Raw genomic sequence first — 19,048 nt, 5'->3', positions numbered from 1 at the left:
TGGGAAAATTTAGGTTAAAGGGAATGACCTGAATGTCCAATAAGTATTGCGAAAACTGAGTTCATTCATCAGGCAGGAATTTTTACACAATCAGACAAATCAGAGAGGAGATGAGAGAGAGGGCAGAGGAAAGGAGCAGCAAAGAGAGAAAAGAAGAAAATGAAAAGGAGGAAAGAACCAAATAGAAGAAGGAATAGTAGAAAGTGATGGAAAATTGATGGAAGAGGAGAAGAGAAGGGTAGAGGGGGTAGAGAAACGGTTGTAAAAGAGAAAGGGGGATGAGGAGGACGGGTTATGTAAAGTGAGGTGAAAAGTCAAGTAAGGAGGAGAAGAATTGGTTAATTCAAGTAGAGGAAAGAGTAAAGGGGTTCCTCATGAGGACAAATGAGTCCAGCAAGACCAAACCAGGACAGAGACACACAGGCACAGAGGTAGACAACAACCCAAGTATTGCAAAAGTTGATGCCACATCTGTTTCACAATCACTGTAATATACAGGAAAGTCTTACACGCACACACTCATCTACTTGGCAAGTCTCCAATAAGAAATATTACAATGACTACATTCAGTGTCGTTTAGTTTAAGTCCAAAAGACTTGAAAACTAAGCCAGACATTTTAGGGTTCAGGGCATGTTTTCTAAGATGTGGACATATCTGGAGTAGTGGGCATGTTACCATACCATTAATAGTTATGTTTACTCACTCTCATAATGTCTATTCTCACTCTTGCATTAACTTTTCTCTTGAAATGCCCAGTGTCAAGTTACACTTCCTTCACAAAGTAGTGAGTTAAAAGTAGTTAGAAAGGCTGCAACTTCCCTTAAAAAAACACTACTCAAACAATTGATTTAATTATCTAGATTAGGTAGGGCTGCAACTTTCATTATTGATAAACCTGCTGATTATTTTCTCAATAATTGATTTATTGTTAGTACTCTAAAATGTCAGAAAATAGTGGAAAATGGCAATCAAACTCCTAAAGCTCAAGGTGATGTCTTCAAATTGCTTGTTTTGTTCAAGCAATGGTCCAAATCACAAACAATTAACAATGATATAAAAACAAAGAAAAGCAAATCCTCACATAGGAGAATTAGAGCTGCAAGATTAGTCCATTCATCAATCAGTGGATCGTCAGACAATTAATCTTCAACTATTTTGATAATCTAGTAATTACTTTAGTCATTTTTAAAGCAAAGATGCAAAAAAAAAAAAAAAAAAAAAAAAAAAATTTAAAAAAATGCTGGATTTAGCTTCTCAAACGTGAGGATTTAACACTTTTCTTTTGTCAAACAGTAAACTATTGGGTTTTGGACTGTTGGTCGGATGTGACCTTTGAGTCTGGGAAATTATATTGCAGCCCTAAAGATCCAAATCAAAAATAGAGATGAATTTACCGATCAATAAAGGCTTCAAATCCAAATCAAGCATAGACATTTATTTAACAACATCACACTGGTTTTTACCATAACAGTGACAGTTCTGGCAGGTTTTTCCCCTCCAAACTTGAGCCAAACAAACATGCCAGATTGACCAGACATCCTCTCAAAAGTTATATGCCACTCAATCATTTCCAATCTATAAGACGAAAATATATACCAGTAAAGTATGCAACCACTGATGCCCAATATCTTGGTTTTAAACCAGTAGAGTTGCTACAGGACAGATGTGTAGGCTACCTTTTTGGGCCTCATTTGATTCAGGTTACAGACAGTTTTGACAAGTTTTCACTGGCTAACTCTTGATGAAAGGGGCAAGGAAATGAAGATTTTATTGAAAAGGTAATCTTGTAATAAATTATACATGGTAAAGTTCAATTAGAAGATGCAAAACATCGGACGACCAAGGATAGTGTTAGCTAATTAACGCTAGTTAGAGACATTTCAGTTGCCGTTAGTTTACGCACGTAGCTACCGTTGGAGTATTTGACGTCTTTCTGATCAACGGTTACCTGAGTCTCTCGTTAATATCTTCCACTGCACTCCGCTGTTTCTTTGGGCTGTTTGGGAGCTGCTGCTGCTGCCCTGACATCCCCATCTCTCTGTCCACCTTCCCGTTGTTGTTTGCATGTCTGGACACCTCGTCTGTTTTCGCTTTACCAGGACACTGTGGAGGTTTCTCCCCAGCGTCGTGCAACTTGCTCCCGTTGGCTTGCTTCACGCCGCCGCCGCCGCCACCGCCGCCGGAGATGGTCGTCCTCCTCTTGCGGCTTGTGGGCCCTCTCATCTCGGCTCTGTCGCTCATTTCGGCGGGGTTCAGTCACGCAGCTCTTATCTGCCTGACATTGCTGGTCAGACTGCTGTCACCGGTTTCTTTCTCTCTCACTCGCTTTAAAGACAAGGGCTCAGTGAATTGTGGCGCGCCGTGTCAGAGCTGATAGTGTAGAAGCCGTTTCATCACCACTCCAGCTCAAGGTGCAATTGTCAGTGAGGTTGCCAGGTCTGCTTTTTTCAGCTGACATCCCCCTATCGAGCCGGAGTCCCAACCCACATCCTGTTTGGTATCTGTTCCACTTATGGACTGTACTATACTATATTCAGTTTACGATCTAGAGGACTAAAGAAACCAGAAAATATTCACATTTAAGAAGCCGGAAGCAGAGAATTCAGCCCTTTTTAAAAAAAAATACAAAATGAATAATCAATTATCAAAATACTTACTGATTAATTTAATATTTGGCAACTAATCGACTGATCGTTGCAACTCAACCTTTCACAAAAGCTGATTTCATATGATACTAGTTTCTCCTGACCATTTTTAAGATAAATTGGCATATATCACAGTAAAATCTGAATACATCATCATAACAATTGATACACAAGGTAAAAGGCAAATTATTTCAACTATAGCTCATATGCAAGGTGATTACCAACTTGGCAAACTGGGCAACTGTCCAGACCCTCAGGAGCCCCAAAGGGCCCATGTTCAACGTGTGTCCATTTGATTAATTGGTTAATATAAACTGAAATGGAAAAGGATGTACGACAATTAATTTGTATCTAATGTTGAGGTCCTTTGTCAAAATCTTGTTTTAATACCTTTAATATTCCTGTTTATATCATGTTTACATGGAGAATATTCCTAAATAAGATTGTTTTAATCAACTTATAACCATACTAAGTTGGGGACAGTGGAGGGTTCAATAGGGGCCCACGGCTCATTCCTTTGCCCTTCGGCCCACTGACAGATTAATCCAGCCCTGGTCCCATGAGACTTCATTGACAGTGCCTTTGTGACTATTGGCCAAAGAGAACAAATTATGATAATTCCTTGGCAATTTTATGTGTGTATTTCTATGTGTATTTTATTTATTTATCTATTTAACACTAAACACTTCTTACTATTAAATATGTACTGTATACTGTGAGGTTTTTTTAAGCAGCAGATTTAATGTCAAAACCTTTTTTTTTGGTAAATTGCCCTTAGGAAAGCAAATTTTTGCCAAGCTGTTTCACTCCCAACAAGCTCCAAAAATCAATGAATAAACATCTGATTATGTTGCTAATAGTACACGGATAGACAGTGGAGGGCACAATGTGAAGAGGGAGACAACTGTGGGTCTTATGTCAAACAAGGAAAATCCTGCCAAACCGCAAATCATGTCAAAAGCAATACTCATGCAATGTCTCCTCTGGGATTCCACCATATCTAGGCTTGGTCCTTTAGCTGTCTAGAGAACATATGCTTGGATAAAAAATGTGAGATTTGTTACTGTCAGGTATAGCCAATGCCAGGCATTACCACTATAAGCAACAGAGCTGGGATTTTTTTGTATGCAGTTGCCTGAAAGACAAAACGCTGGGCATCAAACCGACTCGCCTACGTGTGTCCTAACATGAACCTGAACCCGACAGTCAGGAAACCAGTTTGCAGAAGCATATCATGGCATTTAAAACATGGAGGTACATTCATACAGACATACAGTCATGCATTAAAAATATATACAGAAAATAAAGCAACTTATTAAAGAACATTAAGTTAATGTTCTTAATAAATAACCAACAGTAATCTACATATTGATATTTGTTATCGTGGTTTTGTTTTGTTTTGTTTCACATCTATTCTGCCTGCGTTCTCATTGTTGTGACTTTACATTTTAGTGGTTTTTTAACACTCAACATTTAACAAGAAAAATAAAAAATAAAATGGTCACAAACATATTGTCCATTTACCCAAACACTATGCTAATTTCTGTTACAGTTGTTATATAGCAGTTTTCTGTCACTCAGTGGAAAAGGTAGATGTGTTACTTCATATATTGCAAAAGAGCGAATCCCTTTTAACACTAAAATAAAACAAACATTGCCCACTATCGCTCAAAAATCAGAACTACAAAACTACAGTCAGGTCAGATTGCGGCGTGAGTCGGTGGGAAAGCCAATCGCGTTCGAGCATTGGGTCACGTTCCATTTCTAACCAATTGCAGCCTAGCAGGGTGATGTCATGTTAGGTTGATTCTTTTAGATAGACACCCAGCTGTTAAGAGAGACGTCGTGGTAGCAGATAAAATCAATGTTTTTTTTTTTTTTTTTACCTGTTTAGGGTCACACTTTCCATTTGTCCGTTTGCCTATGGCACAACAGAAACGTCGTCTTCTGGTTGTCAGTTTTTAAAGGGGGATGAAAAGGCTCAAGAGGAAGAAACATAACGTAGGAGTAGTGGTGAATGGGAATCGATCTGTCACAAGAGGTGAGTCAAGCAGCTAGCTAGGTAACAGTTAATGTTTAAGGTGTTGACCACAGAATAATCGCAAAAAGCTATCTCTTCAGTCACAGCACACCTGTATATGATCTTAGACAGATTAACAGTACGTGTAGCCTACAGACAGAAAGCTCGCCAATCCAGTTTGCTTGGTTTAACGTCATTGAACCTAATACTATTACAGAAGCCACCTGACTTCAGATACAAGACACTGATCACAAGTTGTTTTCATGACCTGCATCTTGTAGCCGCCCAGTCTTCTTCTTCTTCTTTTTTTTTTGTACACCGCCTTTAGTCAAAGTAAACTTTAGCTTTATAGCTACAAGTGCTGCTTGCGTGGCAGCCTGTCAGCCAACTTGGATAGTTAGGAAACTTGCAGCCAGACAGAGGACAGATGGAAATAAAACTTCTATCTGTCCTCTGTCTACTAACTGTGCCACTCATTTCATCATTCAACACTAGATTTTTGTTTAACTTAGTGTTTGAGACTCATTATAACCAGTAATGTGAATATATTGTAGACACAAAATGAGTTAAGACATTACTAGAACTTTACAATAGAGGTGGGATTAAGTAGAGCGGCAATAATCAATCAATTTAATCACAGATTAATCTACTGTTGACTCAATTAATAGAAGAATTGTTTAAAAAGTCAGACAACAGTGAAAGTTCAAAGATTTCACAGAGTCAGTTCAAGTCGACAACTAAGAAAACCAGAAATATTCACATGTGAGAAGCTGGAGTCAGAGGATTGTGTAAAAATATCTTGAATGACTGTTCACTTATCAGAGTTGTTGCTGATTCATTTTCTGTCGATGAACTAATAGATAAACTGAGTTGCGTCACTTCTAGAGTTAAAAAAAACACCTTAAAACATCTTTTCATTATGTTGTGCTGAAAATTTGAAGTTACTACAAAAAAATCAAAGTACCATGGAAAAGTCATACTTATAATGATTAATATAAGCTGTAAAGCTTGTGTCAGTTGATGTATTACAAAAGAGTATATCATGATATGGTGATTATTTATCCCAGGATGTTATATTTTTGGTCATGTTTGTCCGTGTATGTTTCATGCAGATGATTGCTAGCCTCTATTTATAACCTCAACGTCATCACATTCCTTCCTTGATTCCTTTATCTTTCATCTCCCCACATCTTTCTGTCCCTCTCCCCCACCCTTACGCTTTGCACTTTTTCTTTCTTTCTTTTCCCTCTATGTCTTTCTCCGAATGTCTCCTGTTACGTTATCTTTTTCACTGTTTACCCTCTGCTCTCTTATGTCTTTCTTTCATTCCTCAAACATTTATTTTCCCTTCCTCTTCTCCGTTTATCCTCCTTCTCTCACTCTGTATTACTTTTCTCTCATCCTCACATCTCTTTGTCCTTTACAGAACCAGATTGTGGGAGGAAACAGAAGTTGGCTGAGATCCATCAGGCTTTGAACAGGTTAATATTGATATAATCAATTAAAGTTTGCCTGTTAAGTTGGTTTTTTTCTTCTATGCTGAACAGTATTCACAGTATAAGTGGAGCTGCTTAAATGCAGATATCATTTTCTTTCCCCAGAGTTTGTAACATTTAGTCAAAACAACATCTGGATTTGTGAAACATTTGTTTGAATTATTTGAATTGGCTAAAAATGAGCAAACATGCTGCTAATGGGGTCCTCTTTTCCCCAAAAAAATGCACCTTAAAATGCCCATATTTGTAGAATCCCTCAAAGTTTTGACAGTTTCCATTATACAACATGCCTCCATTAGCACCAGAGCAATAGGCCTCAGATCGTGTTTTCCCAAGTGAGAATGCGTCTCCCTCTGCTCTTCCAACACACTGTTCCACAATTAGAAGGAATGCATTTATCCACAGACAGTGACCTTCATCACTCCCTACTTAGCTAATTTCACACATGAAGATTACTCACATTTTCACAGAGGAAAAGTGTGACGAGGATCATGAAGACTCTAGTGTCAGGAGGCCTGTGGGACTAGATGGTAAATGGCGCAGGAAAGCTTATGCTGAATTGGAACAGGAATGACTTTATGTGTCCAAATAATACACTGACAAGCAGCCAGACTAATTGCACAAAACAAAACAACAGTTTCCTTTGTCCATTCAACCTAGACATGTGGATACACATCCTATTGTCAACAGCACAGGGCAGATACCAGGGTGTTAGTCATGGAATTTGACTGTCTTGAATGTAAGATTATTCATAAAACCCTGTAAAAAAATAAAAGCGTGTATAAAATGCATTCAAAGAATAGTCACAATGGGAGTTTTTGCTGTATAGGCAAATCACACTGAATAATGCTTAATTCTGACTTTTGAATGGACAGTGATCCAGTGGACATTGAGACCCTGAGGAAGGCAGCAGCCAGTAAGGGAGGACTGCTCACTGATGAACTGAGGAGGAAAGTCTGGCCCAAACTGCTGAACATCAATGTGTATGATCTACCACATAAACCTGGTTAGTGGTTGACTACTAATAATATTGACTGGTTTGATGAATACTACATATTACTAATAACACTAACTAATTGTAATAATACATTTTTTTCTGTTGCAGGTCGAGATGTGAGGGAAAACCACAAGGACTACAACCAGGTAGTCCTGGATGTCAGGAGGTCTATGAAGCGGTTTCCTAAAGGTCTGTGTGAATGTTATCTCTAAAGATAGCAGCATAGCTCAGGCTGCCATTTATCAAACTGTACCCCCCGTACTTACAGCAACATGCAGATATCTGGCCAGGATTAATAATTAATGAGCTGAGTTAAGCTGCAACAGAACATTTTTTTGTCACAAGATGCCTGTTTTGGCAGCCGAACTCATGAGGTTGTGATGGAACAGATAAAAAGTGTCCTATCTTTTCTATCTGAGAGGCCATTCAAGATTCAGTCCCAATTAATCATGGTATTGGCTATGTAAATGTTTGAAACAGTGGTGAACGAGTGAAAGCTGGACTCACAACATCAGCTCCTCAGTTTCATTGATATCTGTCTGTATACTAACCTACTTCATAAATGTAAAGTTGTAGAATTTGACAGGTCTTCTTCCTTCTGAAAGGTGCAAGAAAAGTTAGAATGATGACTATCAATGTTAATGTCTTTTTTAGGTTGCACTTCCTAGAAGTTTATGCATATGTTGTTGAAAGCAGCTCATGTTTACCCTTTCATACCACAATAGAGCAGTGTTGGGCCTGTATATCAATCTTCATATCAATGGCAAACACAGGCATGTCCCAGGTTGCTTCTTTGATGTGATAACCACTCTGTTCCTCGGCTTCTCTCAGGTATGCCAGCCACAGAGAGAGCCATACTTCAGGAGCAGCTCATTGACATCATCCTGGTGGTTTTGAAATGTAACCCTCAGCTCCACTACTACCAGGGCTATCACGACGTGGCCGTCACTCTGCTGCTGGTAGTCGGGGAGCGGATGGCCATTGCCATGCTGCACACGCTGTCCAAATATCACCTCAGGTAGTATATTTTTCCCTGTCGAACCAAATAATTTTATGTTAAGACATTAATCGTAATCAGCTTAAACTCGGATCCCATTAACCAGCCAAGTTCCAAGTAGTCTTTCACTCATACCTCTATATTTTGTGTGTCTCTCCAGGGATTTCATGGATCCTACAATGGACAGCACTAAACACATTTTAAACTACCTGATGCCGATATTGGAACAGGTAGATACAGAACTACACGACTTCATGATCAGGTACATACACACAAACGCACCGTTTATGTCTCATTTCTTTAAACAAACAAAAAAACCCTAAGCACTTGTAATGTTTTGTCACAGAAAGTGTTTACAGTTGTTTTTTTTTGAAAGGGATGCAGCTCCAGTTTTTGGTGGCATGTAGCTCTTGTTTGTATTCAGTTTGAATTCACTTACTGTAAATTCCTTTGGACAAAACCATCTGTCAAATGAAGGTAATGTAGTGTAAGTAAAAACCACTAGAGGGCATTAAAGGGTTGACTTTCACCTGTGAGCGTCACAGTGAAACAAAGGGGAGAGTGTTTTGTTGAATTGGACCTGAATTCAAAATTCAGCCTCAGTGGAGAATTCTATCGTCAGATGGTCCAACAGCTGCTTCAGAGGCTTTTTTCCCCCACCAACGTTCGCACAGTGTTAACCTTTGTGAGTAATCCTATAGTGTAATTAATCAAACAATGATATATTATTTGATTTTCAGTTTATTGAAACAGCAGTAACGAAAAATGCATTTTAAGATTGCAACCAGCTTGCTTAATGTTGGTGTGTGTGGTGAAGATTGGGATTTAAAATGTTTGCCAGTTAATGATTTGTCCTCTAAGGTATTTTGATATGCGTGTGTGTGTGTGTGTGTGTGTGTGTGTGTGTGTGTGTGTGTGTGTGTGTGTGCGCGCGTCTGCGTCTCCAGTACCTCTGCTGTCTCGTTGCCTGTTCATAATTGATGCTGTGCTGGCAACCTCCAGATTTGCAGACTACTGTCAACTCACATACGCGCTCACACAATAACAAAAAGCATGGCACTCGGAGAAAAACGGCAGGATAAACAACACCCCACTTCAAAGTTTGGAAAGCTCTTTTTAGTGTGCACTTCCTCTCCCCCTCTCCCGCCTTCTTATCTCTGCCCTATCTCATGCTCTCACTTCTTTTTAGTTCCTTTATTTTCTCTCTTTCACTTCATTCTATTTCTCCGTCTCTCCCATTACACATGCTTCCTGCCCTTTGCTCCTTCTTTCTACCCCTCCCCCTCTCCATCACCACCGCCAGCTTCTTTTCACTTGTCACTCCCTTCTCCTTGTACTCATCCTTCTTCCTCCCCAAATGTTCCTATCCAATATTTATCAACAACCTCTCAGAGTTTCCAATTTACTTGAGACTCTGTCAAAAATAACTACAACGGACAAAGATATTAAGGGAGAGCGTGGGAGGGTTATAAACAGTTTGTGGAGGTAAAGAGAATGTAGTATGCTTTGACGTCTGTGGGGCTCTTTCTTTAGAAATTGGTGTTTAATGACCCTGTTTACGGGGATGAGCGGAGGAGTTCATTCTGGATCCTGGATAGAGTATGTGTGACAAAGCAACCTCAACTCCGAGGTCCACTCACTATCTTTTCCTGAGCTTTGTCGTGACCTATGTGTGGCACTTTGGTCAAAAATACATGTGAATCTTTTGGTATTTGGCTAAGGTTTGATGGATCATAGCTGTAGTTTTTCACATTTCATTCAACCTACTATAAACTGTGTGTATTTATATCCAAAGTGTACCATTTAGCTTTCAAAATGATTTCCTACCGTCCAAGCAGCCATTAGTTTTCACTCATTTCATACAATATGAAAATCAAGTCTTTGTCAAACAGGTTTTAAGTATTTGCAAGATATTTTTTATACCTAATAAACTGAAATTTAGGAAATCAGTATTGTGTATTTTTTTTATATGGTTTTTATTGGCAAGTTTATTTTTAGGATTATTTTAGTTAACTCTGATCTTGTGAGTTATTTTCTGTTTTATGTTGTTAGACTTAAAAAAGGGACTTTTTAATCTTAGTGAGGCTTTTCAGGTTAAATAAAGGTTACATTAAAAAACAAAGGCAAGGTTATTTGTATAGCACTTTTCAACAACAAGGCAATTCAGAGTGCTTTACATAAGACATAAAAAAGGCACTAAGACAAGACATAACACAAACACAAGGCAATATTTTAAAAAATACATATGAATAGGTTTTAAAAAATACAATAGAATATAGAAAAAATGGAAAAATAAAGTATGTCAGACTTTCTTTTAACGTTAGTGGCTCCTTCCTTTGCGTTTTCTCTTAGAGCGGAGGTGGGAACCATCTTTGCACTGTCCTGGCTCATCACGTGGTACGGCCACGTCCTGCCAGAGTTCAAACACACCCTGAGACTCTACGACTTCTTCCTGGCCTCCCATCCACTGATGCCCATCTACCTCGCTGCTACGGTAAGAGGGCTTGAACGCCAGGGGAAAATGAGTGAAAGCCAGTGAGATTGTCTTTGTCAGTAATCCAGGACGCTCACACGCACACACACACACAGTAAGGCCGAGCACTGTGAAGTCACTGGACTAGTTAATTAGATACCTGTACCTCCTAATGAACAGATGAGAGAGAGAGAGTGAAAGAAGGGTACACAGGAAAGGAGGGACAGGAAGAGATAAAAGGAGAAAAAGAGGGAAAAGGATGACAAGGAGTACCTGACTGATGTTTTAGGGAAAAGGAAAGAGAGATTACAAAGGAAAAACATTCTTATATTTCAGACTTTTTTTCACTTGCTTCACTCTGGAACAGCCTCTTGGATGCTTTTACCTGACTGTCTTGGCATGTATGTTTACTGCTGGAACATATATGTGTGTGTGTTTGTAGAATTTAATCTGTATGTGTATCCTTTTGTTTTCTAAGGTGTTTACTTGTGTGTGTGTGTGTGTATGTAAGGAAGCTTTTTTTAACTGAAGGGTTTTGTGCACGTTGATTAATGTGTGCAATTGTGCACATTTTTTCTTGTTTTCTTGTTTGCAGTATGAGTTTGTGTGTGTGTGTGTGTGTGTGTGTGTGTGTGTGTGTGTGTGTGTGTGTGTGTGTGTGTAGGGGCTGGGCAGAGGGAGACTTCTGTTTGAAGTGTGTGTGAAACAACAAAGCAGAATGTAGTTCATGTTTCCTCCAAGGCTGCGTTCAGCTCACAGCATGGGGGGGTTAACTCTTCATCTGCCTATTTCACCGCTCAGCACTCATTCTGCCTCACTAGCAGCGATGAAACCAGCAAAACATACAACATGTAGAATCGGATTCATGTTAAACCACAGCGAACAGCTTCAGGGTTAACAGTTTTAACTCCTCCTCTCCCCGTCAGATTGTGCTGCACAGAGAGAAGGAGGTGAAGCAGACAGAATGTGACATGGCCATGGTCCACCACCTCCTCTCCCGCATCCCCCCGGACCTCCCATACGAACTTCTTATTGGCCAGGCTCAGGAGCTGTTCGACCAGTATCCTCCTTCTTTACTGGCCAAACGGGCAGCGCTGCAGTCTCGCAAGAGGTGAGGCAGTTGCAACTGAAAATAGTTAATGATATTAAAAACATTTGGAGATGGTGTGTATTGACTGCGGATAGCGTGATGTAATTTCCTCAGAATCCAAGAGGGGATGCTGTAAAACACATCTAGACTGAGTGATGCTGCTGACACACACGTTTAGTGTATGTGTGTGTGTGTGTGTGTGACCGTTTTCCCACTTTTTTTTATGGAGGAGAGACATTAGAGACTCAACTATTCTCTCGCTGTGTGTATCCATCTCTTTCTCTCCCCGCAAGCGTCCTTCAGTGTTACAGTCATTGTTCAGGAGAGGAAGTGACATCACTGACACAAGGCCTTGACTGACTGATACTGAAAGATACTGATATCCAATAATGCATTACACCCTTGGCTTCCTAGACACAAGAGCAACTGAGTTAGCAGTTTTTTTCCAAATTGTCTCTCACACATTTTCCCTCACCTGCCTTCATCCATCAGTTTATCGTTCAGTCCATCTCTTCATGTCATTCCATCTGTCCATGTTTCACCTGAGACCTGACTCTGTTCTCCATCACTGACTAACTCTTCCACTCCATCCTCTTCCTCTGTTTTTTCTCCAGTCTGTCCATAAGCACCTTTAAGGCATTTCAGCTCTCCACCCTCCACCAGAGACCAGACTCGGTGCTCCAACGCCTCACCAAGGCCCAGGACTCCACCACCTCCAGATACGGTAGAAATAATAACTGTAATCTTATCAAAATGTGAATTCTTGTTAAAAACCCTTTGAAGTGGGGGGAAAAATTAATATTGACTGTGAGATTGTAAGAACAGCCATTTCTACCCAACCAAAATTGTGATGGAACCACAGTTCCTTGCATGTTTTTTGATGCTTTACATGACAACACTGTTGTTCAAAACAAGGCAACAATAAATATGTCATCCCCCCCACTAACGCGGCCCCCCTTTGGGCCAATCAATAACAAGTAAACAAATGTTGTAGCACCCCCGTCAGACCAATCAAGTGCACATTTAAATATGCCAGAACAAAACAAAGAGATGCATTATTCCCGTAGGTTTTGTTGGAATCTGATCAGCCGTGTCTGACATTGTTTGTGATGTACAGCGAATCAAAAATATGTTGTAGCGTTCCCCTCAGGCCAAACAGTGTAATATTAAAAATGATGCACGCTATTCCCTGCAGTTTCATCAAAATTCAATTAACAGCATCCGAGCTGAAGAACATAACGGACAGACAAAGAGCTGATCCGTAGCAACTCCTGACTTCACTTTGGCAGACAATGAATGCGAGTCAGTAAGCCTGACAGACAAACTGGCATCCAAATGCTAAACCAGTGATGTATATTGGCTGACTAGAGGACTTTAAAGTTACAGTATTTGAGCATTTTATTTTATTAATTGTCTGATACTATTTATGGATGGCATTTTTTTAAGCAATAGCCATTCAGTCTATTAGCATTTTCCATTTGCTGATCAAGGCTGTGAGATACAGTTGAAAGGGGGAAAAGTAGATCATGAGTTAAGACAGTTTAAAAAAAAAAAAGTAATTTACTAAACAAGAACAACAACAAAAAAATGAACGTGATGCAGAATTTACCAGCTGAAAATCTCGTTTTTGCTTAACATCTTATCTTGCTGCAGTGATGTAGAAGTGTACTCAATACACTGTGACATCACACACTCTCCTCAGGACAGTCTTCTGACCACACCCAAACCGCACCAGTCAATAACACTGGATGTAGTCAGAGGTGCAACAGACTTAAAACTTTCAACTAGGGAGGGCAGTGTAACAACATGACCCAATGAATCCTCTCAGCCTACATTTTGTTTGTTGTGCCATAAACAGATGCACAGTTGCTGCCCTCCTGTTCCCTCTCTAACAGAGTAGCCACTCAAGTCATGTTTGCTTTTCCTGGTGGTCAACAAATGTGTAATTTCAACTGGAACTTTGAGTCCTGTATTATTAAAGTGCATTTGCCACTCACAGTTTATTTATTTATACTTACAGGTAGCTAAAACTAATGCAATCTAATATCACGGCCCTGCAAGAAATTCAGCCTTCATGAAGGTCATAATAATGTTTTTGTTGAGAGGTGTTGATCCAGCTTTAGGGTGGAGTTGTGTCTAATATTTAGTCTATCCTCATTGATATAAATGGGGTGAACTAAATATTTAAAATATCTCTCAGTGTAATACAGCAAAGATCAACAGCACCACAAAAAGTTGAACACTTCCCTAAAGCTGATTCAATAAAAAAGTGAAAAGTAAAACCTTCATGAAGGTAGAATTTATTGCAGGGCCTGAATTAGACTGCATAGGTTTTACTTAAGCCTAGTTTGCCCTCTTGTTAAAGCTGGAGTGTGGGACTTTTGTCCTTGTGTCGCCCCTAGTGAGAGTAAAGGGGTGCTCGGCTGTGTTCGCCTGACACAGGCATGCAGCACGCTCTCATGGCACCCCGAATGACAGGCATACAGAGAGGGCTAGTAAAAATGGATATGTTCTGACGGTCCACCAGCCCGCCGGGATTTGTCGCAGTACGCCCGATGGCCAATACACCACCGGCCGTAACCTGCTGTTGCTGCTGTAAAATGGTGGATAAATTATTTTGAGCGTCACACAACCCCAACGAAATTACTCATTTCATTATCAGAATTTGATCCATTCGGTCCGATAACATTTGGAAGTCTAGAAGAGCCGCACGATTAATGGCCAAATGGCCAGTGCGCGAATGTCGCGCCCGACTTGAGATTTAAAAACTCCATATACTGTGAAATACAGAGAGATTTATCTGGCGGTGATAAGCTTAATCAGCATTGTGTGAACTCGTTTGGCAAGAGCTTGAAAGTAATGGACATTCATTTATATCTAAAAGTTCCGCACTGCAGGTTTAATTAAAGTGAGAGTATTGCTGTTAGTGGAGCAGGATAATACTTAATGTATTGTGATGCTTCTGCCTCCTCCATGTCTCTGCTCCTAGTGTTTTGACATTCCTTGACCTCCTTTTTGGTTTTCATCCCAGTAACAAAATGCAACTTGATCCTCCTTTGGTTCAGCTTGGAGCTCTGTGGAGCCTCTTGACCCCTTCATGTCTCTGCCCCTCAAAGTCTGACCCCCCCCTCCTCCTCCTCCTTGTTCTATGCTCGCAGCCTCTCGACACTCTGGCCTGGAAGCAGCTTTGCCCCGGGACGGAGGCCAGCTGTGGGGGAAGGGGAACAGGATGGTGAAGATGGCAGTGTGGGGGCTGTCCGCCACGCTCGGGGCGGCCGTGTTCGCCGTGGCCCAGACGGCCATGGACTGGGGACCCGAGGTGTTACTACAACTGTTCTGATGTGGCGGTGGGGATTTAGACTGTTAGACACGCACATTGACACATGGTGACAGCAGACACTATCTGCTCTTCACATGGATAAACAATATCTAAAAACACACATACACAAACACAGACTTTGAAGACTTGAAGCTCGTTTCTCCTGTTGAGAGGGGGCAACGGAGAAAAGCAGGAGGTCAGTTATCTTGGTGCCAAACAGGTTGTTGCTACTCAACCACGATGAACATATGTTGACTAGTAGAGCCTCAGGATGTGTGTGCATGTGTGTTGTATGTTTCTGAGCGTGCATGCCAGACCTCCTACCACATGTAAGACACTAACACATCTTGCTTTTTCAGGCTGTTGGTAACACATTACCACCGTTTTTACCATTTTTCATGCGTGTCTCAGTATGTTTCCTGTTTGCTGATAATTTTTCTGATTACTTGTTTTTAGGCTGTCATGCTTGTTACGCTGCAATTCTGTCGATAGTGTTTTTAGTGCGCCTGTTGGATCAGCAGCCATATCTAAGAGCCAAAAGTGCCCCTAGCCAGCACGATGACACATGAATACAAATTATTAAAGAGCGGTGTTTTCTGCTGAAAGCTTCCAGTTACGAGGGAAGACGGAGAGCAGGAGAGTAAATGTGAGAAAGAGGGGAGGATGGAAGGAGATTTTGCCTGTGAGCCACTGATATTAATTGTTTTACTCCAGGTGTCAGCGAGTTACATTTACAGTAGAGGAGCTGTTGCTGCCCCAAAAGTGAACGTTACACACACAGTTAGCATGCAGAAAAGCAGCACTCATGCAAGCAACGAGCCTGTTGCAGATGCATTTTGCAAGAGGTATTGAAACACATCTTTTTTTAATACGTTATTTTTATATTTTCTGTAGCAGTTTTCTGGCTGTTGTGGCCCACCAGTGCTGAATAAGTATGGGGAAGACACCAGTACTTTTACATTCTTAAAATATTTACCAGGTTTGCGCCAACATCCACCCTGAACAGCCGTCAACAGAGCTACAGTGCATGTACTCTGTTCTCCTCAACATCATATTCCTCTTCAGCATTTACAGCTGTGCTTAAAAATAATTCTACTGCTACATTTAGGGGGGCAATCGGAGATTTTTAACATATTTCATAGAGGAAATTGTGATTTTATTTTTTTTTATAATTGGAAGAAGAAAACTACCTGCATCCCCTCTGACAGCACCCGACATAGATATTCTTGGGATATTTGTTTGACCAGAAACATAATCACAGAGTTTCATAGGCTGAATGGTATATTAATAATACAGGCTGTTACCAACTGAGGTACATACATATGTAAAGAATGTAGGGGTTTCTCCAGACAGCAATGGTATGCTCTGTGTGTCGACTTATATTCTGAAATATTTATCACCTTTTACTAGCATGTAGCCCAGCTGCATCTGTTAACACAACATCACTGTAGTCACAACACTCTCCTCCCTGCGCTTCCTCTATCATCAGATTTATGGAGAACATCTTCACACAGCTGCATGTACAGTCTGCACTGTTGAGTTTAGTTGCTTTGGAGCGTATGAATTCAACTGGTACATAGTCTGTTGTGTGCAAAATTACAGTTCACAAGAGTACGGCTCATCAACAGTAAGCACCAGAAGAAATTGATTGGTACATATAGGACAAACAAGGGTAGTTTGGCTGTAAATTTGTTGTACAAACACAGATAGCTCCAGAAAGTCACATTTCTAGCTTTCAGGGCGATCTGGGCCTATTAGGACGAGGATTGTGGAATAGTTAACAAACCAGTCAATTAATCTGTCACTTGATTAGTTAGATTCAGACATTCCTCAGAAAATGTGATAATCAGTCAGTTAATTTATTAGGCCATCAGTAAATCAATCAGTGGCCTGTAACTCAGGTAGTCGACTGATCTGCAGACCAGTTAGCAGCTCGATACGTGAGCGATTCAGACATCCAGTCAGTTAGTAACCTGTGCTGATTGCTTGAATCACCTCTCAGATTTCAGTTTTGCAAGTAGTACATCACATGAAACAATACATGTGTCTGTCTTTGTTTTTAAAAATGCATTAATTGTGTGTGCTTGTGTGAATGTGGGTATGTGTGTGTGAGAGATGGAAAATATTAGCTTTAGGTCAGTTTCTTTTTTTCTTTCTTTTTAACTTTCTGGGCATCTTTTTTATTTATTATTTTTTGTTTTGGCACTCTCAGTGCCTAGTTATTAAATGTCAACAGTCTGATAATTTATTTTAAGAGCAACAATCTGATTGGCTATTTATTTAAAGGGTAAACATTTAATTGACTTCATCATAATGAATATTATCACCAATCTGAGTGTTCATATTGTTTAAGGTAATCTAATTATCTGTCAGTTGAAATACTGTATGTGGTCAGTTTTTATGGATCAGGTCAGAAGTTAAAGGTTTGGCTCGTGCTGATTCACTGCTTTCAAAATTAAAATAATAAATCAAGAAAAAGGGAACATTTTCTGTTATGATCTGCATGGTTGCTCTTACCACACAAACAGTTTATGCTGCAGTGAAGTTAATTTTGTAACCACTGGGTGTACTTTTAAATTGACTGTATGTACTGTAACTGTGCATCTATGACGCTTGGATACGGCTGATTGATATAAAACAATTTTATCAATGGAAAAAAACATATGTAATCTTCTTTGCTTGCGATCAGTCGGCTGCTTAAGACATTAATATGCAGGGAGAAACTCCTGACCTGATCTTCAAACATTAGCCAAGATGCTGAGTAGTGTGTTTGTGCCATACACACACACACACACCACACACACCACATAGACGTATACAGGGAGAGAGTGGTAGTGGTGCCAGATCCTAATGAGGATTTAATTCTTGCCCCTGGCTCTTGGCATGCTTAAGACACCATTTCCTATCTTTTTTTATATCCTCACATTCACAGTGAAACACCTACATCGACACCTGCACTGGTTTCAGTTTGGCAGATGCCTCAGCTGAAAAATGATAGAAGCCTAATAAATACTTGGTATGAATGAAAGCAAAATAAATAATGTATAAGAAGGAAGAGCGATGCTGGAGATGTTGATCCCATATCTAAATATGACTCACAGTTTTCAGGGCCATGAAATTCATGAAAATCACCATGTAAACTTGTTGTTATAGAAGAAATAGAAGATACATAATATCATTTGACTGCAGTGCAATTATTTACTTTTATCGATTAGCTCTGTTGAAAGTACCTTAACTATTTCACAGTTGAATCATTTGTTATCACTGCTTTTAATGCTTTTTAGTTTCATGTTATTAGCCTTTTTCATCTCACTTGATATCAGCTCACATCTGCAAGGATTTTGGGGCTATTTTGCACTCCACCCACTAATCATTCTATTAAATGTATTTGCCAAAGACACAAACAAAGTCCCATAGATGATTCATTGTAAAAAAGGTGTATCAATTTGACTATTATGATCGGTATTTATGATGATTATGAAACAAGTGATGCATCTTTTGAAACACAGAAATTTGCAAACCAAATCATTTTGCTGCTGTTGACTGATAAGTGACAAGAGTAAAACTGGCTAATGTGACAGCTGTTCACTGAGTCTAATTCAAAGAAATCAACGCTCTCTGTAAACCAAAATATCTTGTTTTCATGCCAAATTATGAATTCTCTGTAGGGTGATGAAGAGCCGGAAGTTGAACTCCCAGTGAGGTTGCGTTGAGCCTCTCTTGACATCTCTGTCATCCCCTCAGGTCCAAAATTTTCCCAAAAGACTTAATCACACCAAATGCTTTTTACAAATGTAAGCCTTTAGTTGTGTGTGTATACAATACATGAGTTATGTGGGCATTTTAATGCATGGTTCTCATGGTGGTTCTTAAACCCTTGGTACAAACTGTATCCTTGAACATATCAGGTTATTTGCACCTTGCACTTGTAGTACTATGATGTGTTTCACATACAGATGAAGCGGTTTTTGTGTATGAAGTAGAGCGGTGAATAAATGATGAAGAAAACA

General features: G+C 39.9%; 2 protein-coding genes across 3 annotated transcripts in view; one reads left to right on the top strand and one right to left on the bottom strand.

Moving 5' to 3' along the window:
* The window catches only part of dgat1a (diacylglycerol O-acyltransferase 1a), a 17,727-nt gene extending 15,248 nt beyond the window's left edge, over positions 1 to 2,479 (bottom strand). Inside the window, exon 1 of the mRNA XM_044335112.1 lies at positions 1,950 to 2,479. Within this exon, the coding sequence (XP_044191047.1) occupies positions 1,950 to 2,242 (293 nt within the window). The 5' untranslated portion in view covers positions 2,243 to 2,479. The remainder of the gene's footprint in view (positions 1 to 1,949) is intronic.
* On the top strand, positions 1,616 to 19,048 carry zgc:63863 (uncharacterized protein LOC393372 homolog). Of its 2 annotated transcripts, XM_044335114.1 has the most exons (11): positions 1,616 to 1,779; positions 4,541 to 4,687; positions 6,093 to 6,147; positions 7,038 to 7,168; positions 7,268 to 7,348; positions 7,991 to 8,177; positions 8,317 to 8,418; positions 10,509 to 10,650; positions 11,556 to 11,740; positions 12,334 to 12,443; positions 14,878 to 19,048. In XM_044335114.1, exons 2-11 carry the CDS (start codon positions 4,618 to 4,620, stop codon positions 15,057 to 15,059), a joined length of 1,245 nt encoding a protein of 414 aa, XP_044191049.1. In that variant the 5' UTR covers positions 1,616 to 1,779; positions 4,541 to 4,617; the 3' UTR covers positions 15,060 to 19,048. The 2 variants fall into 2 exon arrangements, with proteins under 2 accessions (XP_044191049.1, XP_044191048.1); XM_044335113.1 differs by lacking the exon at positions 1,616 to 1,779 and having other exon boundaries at positions 4,367 to 4,687.

This window comes from Thunnus albacares, chromosome 19, assembly GCF_914725855.1.
Source record: "Thunnus albacares chromosome 19, fThuAlb1.1, whole genome shotgun sequence".
In the NCBI taxonomy this organism is placed as follows: Eukaryota; Metazoa; Chordata; class Actinopteri; order Scombriformes; family Scombridae; genus Thunnus; species Thunnus albacares.
This window is presented reverse-complemented; position numbering and strand designations above follow the sequence as displayed.